Source organism: Gossypium hirsutum, chromosome D01, assembly GCF_007990345.1.
Source record: "Gossypium hirsutum isolate 1008001.06 chromosome D01, Gossypium_hirsutum_v2.1, whole genome shotgun sequence".
Taxonomy (NCBI): Eukaryota; Viridiplantae; Streptophyta; class Magnoliopsida; order Malvales; family Malvaceae; genus Gossypium; species Gossypium hirsutum.
Window position 1 is genome coordinate 9,610,157 of NC_053437.1, and position 6,000 is coordinate 9,616,156.

The following is a 6,000-nucleotide window of genomic DNA, read 5'->3' on the forward strand; positions in this document are numbered from 1 at the left end:
GAACTTTAATGGACATGGTGTGAAGTATGTTTAGTAGCTCTAAAATGCTTAAGTCCTTATGGGTTGAAGCTCTCAAAACGGTTGTGTATATATTAAACCGAGTTCCAACTAAGGTTGTCCCAAAAACACCTTTTGAGTTGTTCAAAGGTTGGAAACTAAGTTTGCGACCTATACGAGTATTGAGATGCCCCTTTGAAATAATATTTTATAATCCACAAGAAAAGAAACTAGACCTCGAGACAATTAGTGGGTATTTCATTGGGTATGTCGAAAGGTACAAAGGATACATATTTTATTGTCCATCTCATAACACTAGAAATGTGGAAAATCGAGAAATGCAAAATTTCTTGAGAATGACTCAATCAATGGGAGCGATCTATCTCAGGACACGATTCTTATAGGTTAGCCTTCTATTTCAGGTGAGATTGGTTATCATACATAACACCCCTTAAACTCAACCAGGTGTTGAACAACCAATCAATGAAATTCACAAGCTACTGAAAACACTCCAGTAGATCAAGTTGTTCAAGAAAATTTAAAAAGTATTAAACAATTAGTTGAACAACAGGATCCACAAGAAAATGTTGGTTCAACATTGAGAAGATCTACTAGAAAAAAGAAATGAACAATTTCTAGTAACTATATTGTGTATTTGCAAGAGTCTAACTATAATATTGGAGCTAAGAATGATCCTGAGTTATTTTCACAAGTAATGAGTTGCAAAGAATTAGAATTGTGGCATAATGCTATGAAAGAATAGATGAATTCCATGAAAAGTAACGATGTTCGGGATCTTGTGTCGTTGCTTGAAAGGTAAAAATAATTGGATGTAAATGGGTCTTCAAAACAAAAAGAGACTCAATGGGCAACATAGAAAGATATAAAGTTAGACTTGTTGTGAAAGGATTCACTTAGCGAAAATAATCGATTATACTGAAACTTTTAGTCCTGTATCTAAAAAAGATTCCTTGCATATTGTGTTAGCATTAGTAGGTCATTTTGACCTTGAGTTGCAACAGATAGATGTGAAAGCCGCCTTCCTCAATGGTGACCGAGAGAAAGAGGTATATATGAAACAACCTAAAAGGTTCTGCTTTAGTGATGGTGAACACTTGGATGCAAGCCAAAGAAGTCTATATATGGATTGAAACAAGCCTTCCGACAGTGGTATTTAAAATTCCATGAAGTTATCTCTTCGTTTGGTTTTGTTAAAAATATCATGGATCAATGCATATACTAGAAGGTCTATCTTAAAAAACCTATATCAACAAAGTTTTAGAAATATTTTGGATGAAAGATTGTTCACCGAGTGTTGGTTCTATCATAAAGGGTGATAAGTTCAATTTGAACCAGTACCCGAAGAAAGAACTTGAAAGGGGGCAAATGAAAAACATTCCATATGATTCTGTTGTTTGGAAGCCTGATGTATGCTTAAGTCTACACAAGACCTAACATTGCATTTGTAATTAGAATGTTGGGAAGATATCAGAGTAATCTAGGTATTGACCATTGGAGAGTTGCAAAGAAAGTTTTGAGATATCTTAAAAGGACAAAGGACTACATGATTATGTACAAACGATCAGGCAATTTGGAGGTGATTGGCTACTCAGATTCAGACTTTGTCAACTATGTTGATTCACATAAATCAACATCAGGTTACATATTTATGTTTACTGGTAAAGTTATATCTTGGAGGAACGTCAAGTAGACCTACTTCCACTATGGAGGCTGGGTTCGTTTTATGTTTTGAGGCTACCTCACATGAAGTATGATTGAAGAGATTCATTTCTAGGCTTAGACTTGTGGATTCGATTTCTAGGTCATTAATGATATATTGTGACAATTCAACCATTGTCTTTATGGCTAAGAACAACAAAAGTGGAAGTTGAAGTAAACATATCGACATTAAGTATCTAGCTATAAGAGATGTGTTAAAGAGAAGAAAGTGGTCATTGAGCACCTTAACATTAAGTAGATGTTAGCTGATCCTTTGATTAAAGGCATGTCACCACACAAATTTAAGGATCATGTTGTCACTATGAGACTTGTTCCCACCTTGTAAATTTTCGTTATAAAAACGATTATAAAGAAACTCTGTTAAGTTTGATGTTTCTTATATTCTTTGTGTACATTAATTTGATTATTTCGAGAAATGCCACTAAAATTTGGACCTAGAACAAATATTGGGTTTATTCATTAAAAAATTTGGGCTAAAGCATTGAGACATGATATACTGTGATACATGAAAGATACTACTCAAATTCTAAGAGAAAATATCATCGTGATTCGTGCAATATGTTTCGACTTTAAGTATTCATGGGAGAATGTTGGAACTGGTTCGTGGGAAGGCCTCCTACATTCCCAGGTTTCATAGGGTCACTTTCACATGCCCGCATTTTGCTGCCCACCACTTTCACACCTTTTTATGTGTGATAGTGGGATGTGTAGTTAGTGATTTTTTATGGGGAACTACCACTATAAATACCAATTAGCATAAGGTCCCTAAGCACTGAAAAATCTAAAAAAAAAATCATCTAATGAGGTTTTCGAATGCTTAGAAGATTTTGACAGTTTTCAAATTTTCCTACAACTAAATTTGACGACGTCGTCGATAATTCGATATACTTGACAGTGATATTATAACATTTAATTTAAATAATGACTAGAAATATTTATATTCGATCTTTTCTATTACTCCATATTATAAATCGTTATTCATGCTAACATTATTTTTGTAACTTATCTTCAATCAATTAAAACATATAGTATATAACTCTAAATCATATTTCATTAGAAACAATACATTATCTTAACAAGATTATATCTCTATTTTGAATAATTCTTATCCATCTAGTTCAAGTCCAGACATATCCTTAACTTGCAAAACTTTCAACAATTGAATCATTCAATTTTTTATCTTAAATTAAATCTTCTATCAATTATATTCATACTTAATTCAAACCCAAACCTCATCATTGTTACCCATTTCTCCAAATTTGAATCAGTCAACCATGGGAATAAGCAAGTACATAGTAATAGCGCAGCATTTTCGAAGTACTTGGACAACTTAATAAAAGGACCTATTATTTGGAATCAATTATGATGAATTTAAATAACAATTTTATTCGATCCTGGATGGAAAGAAAAAGGAATTATTTTGTTTTATCCATATTTTGTAATCCTTAACAAATTAATTCTATCATTTTCTTTTAAATGAAAAAGGGTTTATTCTCATAAGGATAATTCACCAAGAAAAATCTTAAGATTCACCAAAAAAAGAGTTTATTCTGTTTTCATTTTCTTGTAAACAAATTGAATTTAAAAAATTTCATTAAATTACCATTATCCCTAATTGAAACATGTTCCAACAAAAACAAAAACCCAAATTTATGTCTCAACTTTGCCAGTTTAACAATAAAATTGTTAAACATTTACCATTCAACTCCATATAATAAACAATAATTACATAAATTTTTGTAAAATCAATACCAAAATGGCCCATTTATTCCACAGCATTATACTTGTCAGAATTTAATTGGCCCAAAACCTTGCAAAAATCATCAACCCCAAATTAAAGCCGTGTACAGAATAATAATATTATAACAATACATGGAGCTGTAAACTTCATTATTTTTCTACAAGAAAAAGCTAGGAAAAAGCAAACAAATACTTCTTTATACCATGCTTTTCAAAGCAACTTTCCCTTATTTATTTATTCCCAACTGATAAAATGCCCTTTGCAAAACCTTCACTGGGAAAAGAGAAAAAAAAAAAAGAAGACAATTCTCAGTCACCAGAAAACATGTCGGATTCCGATGGGGGATGTTGTCGATGTTGTTGTAGCTTCATCTTCACTTTGGGTCTAACAGCACTTTTCATGTGGCTAAGTCTACGTACTTCCAACCCCAAATGTTCTATTGAAAATTTTTACTTACCTTCTCTAGATACAACCTTAAAGAACCCAAACGATACTACCTTAAACCTGACCTTAAAGCTAGAAAACACCAACAAAGACAAAGGGATTAAGTATGATGCTGTGAAAGTCGCAGTTTCTGATTCTCAAAACAGAAATCATGTTGTAGCTAATGTTTCAGTGCCGGGGTTTTACCAGGGTCACAAAAAGAAGGCTAAAAAGAATGGTACAGGGACAGCTAACTTGACGGTGGCTTCGCAGGTGACTTCCAACAACGGGATGAGGGTTTTCTGGGTGGATTTGTCGACTTCAGTGAAATTTAAGATCATGTTTTGGTATACAAAGAAGCATAAGATTAGGGTAGGAGCAAATATGACGGTCAACGCTACCGGTGTTAAGGTTGAACGTAAAGGGATCAAGCTTAAATCCATGGCGCCAAGGATGGGAAGTTTTTGTGTGGTGATGGGATCTTTGCTGAATTTCTTAGTCTTCAGTTTGCTTCATTTTTAGTGAGTTTCTTTTTTGGGGCCCAGGGGGGGTTTGTTTCTACTTTTTAATGTGTTTTTAGCATCCTTTTTAAAGTAGTACTGCAGTAGGGAAAAAAATCTTGATGTATTGATTTGTGTAACTTTTTGGTTAGTGAAAAGAAATGTGATTCTTTAATTTCACGAACATTATTAGGTTTTTTTGTTCTGTTGTTTCCAGTTAGTGTTCTTGGCAAAGGAAGTCATTGATTTAGCAGTAGACTGAGTCTTTTACCGTACAATGAGTGGTTTAGATTTGCCGAATTAAAGATATTTTGATGCTGTGTTTCCACTACACCCACTTGAATTAAAAGTTTTCAGTGGAAAAAAAGAACAGGGAAAATCATCCTTTGAAAACGCGTTATCAACTACCAAGTAAGAAATTTCTTAGTATCCAAATTATTTTGAGGATGAAACTTCCCAAAGTTTTTGGTTAAAATGTGAAGATTCCCTGAAAATTTATCTTGCTTGAATGAGTTTATTGGGGTTTTTTTTTATCTGATATAGAAGAGTTTTAAAGGACCTAGCAAAGGACAGGTTGACCAGACTATAAACCAAGGGAATCCAATGCTGCCTGGTCTTTTCAAATATAATTCTTATTAGACCCTGTTTTTGTTTTTCCAGGCAGGGTCTTTGATAATTAAATTTTAACATGTTTACAAGCTTGATGGGATTAATTAATCCGCTGAAAATGAAAGTTTCGTGTTACTGCATAAGCTAAAAAGAATAGACCCAAAAATGGATTAAAACAAGATTTAATTCACTTCGTCAATTCTAATTGAAAAAACAAGGAAAAATAGAGATATAGAAACATCTGTATTTCAATTACATCTCATTACTTGGGTTGGGTTGAAATTGTATCCACCTAAAATTTTAGGTTTAGTCTCAAAAATGGACCTAAAACTTTATTCAGGCCATCTCTGATAAAAAAAAAAATCTCAACTCGAGCCTGGTATGCTTGTACTAAAAAATATTTATATTATTTTTTATATAAAAATAATTTTAAAAATATAATATATTAAATACACTAAAAATATTTAAATAATTATTTCCCAACAATTTAAAAATACATAAAAAATTTATTTGTACTTAAATAACACTAAGATAATTGCAACTTAACAAACAAATGCCTCTAAAATAGTAATAAAATTAATAATAAAACAAGTATTAACAATAAAATAGTAGCAATATAATAACAAAATTGTAGAAAGCATCAAAATGGTAGCAAACAACAACAAAACAACAGTGAAAAAAATTAGACAAATTTGGGTTAGACTAAAAAATATTACCCGAATCCCGATCCATTTAAAAAACATGACTTATTTTTTGCCAAACCCATTTTTTAAATCTATATTTTTACCTTAACCCCCATTTTTTTGGTAAATTTTCTAACCTCAAAGGATAAACCAATTATAATCAAATCTAATATCAATCAATAAAACAGTAGGTAGTGAGGATTTGACTAGACTTGCTTATGGGCTGAGTTCGGCCAGATTCGTGCTAGGCCCAAACAAAAATTAAGGCCGTTTGTTAGGCTCCGGTCTAGCCTAAAAAATGGACTTA

General features: G+C 32.2%; 1 protein-coding gene across 1 annotated transcript; it reads left to right on the plus strand.

Moving 5' to 3' along the window:
• Window positions 1-3,430: 3,430 nt before the first annotated feature.
• On the plus strand, window positions 3,431-4,576 carry LOC107928615 (protein NDR1). The gene has a single exon (XM_016859870.2). It carries the CDS (start codon window positions 3,731-3,733, stop codon window positions 4,421-4,423), a length of 693 nt encoding a protein of 230 aa, XP_016715359.1. The 5' UTR covers window positions 3,431-3,730; the 3' UTR covers window positions 4,424-4,576.
• Window positions 4,577-6,000: the final 1,424 nt, after the last annotated feature.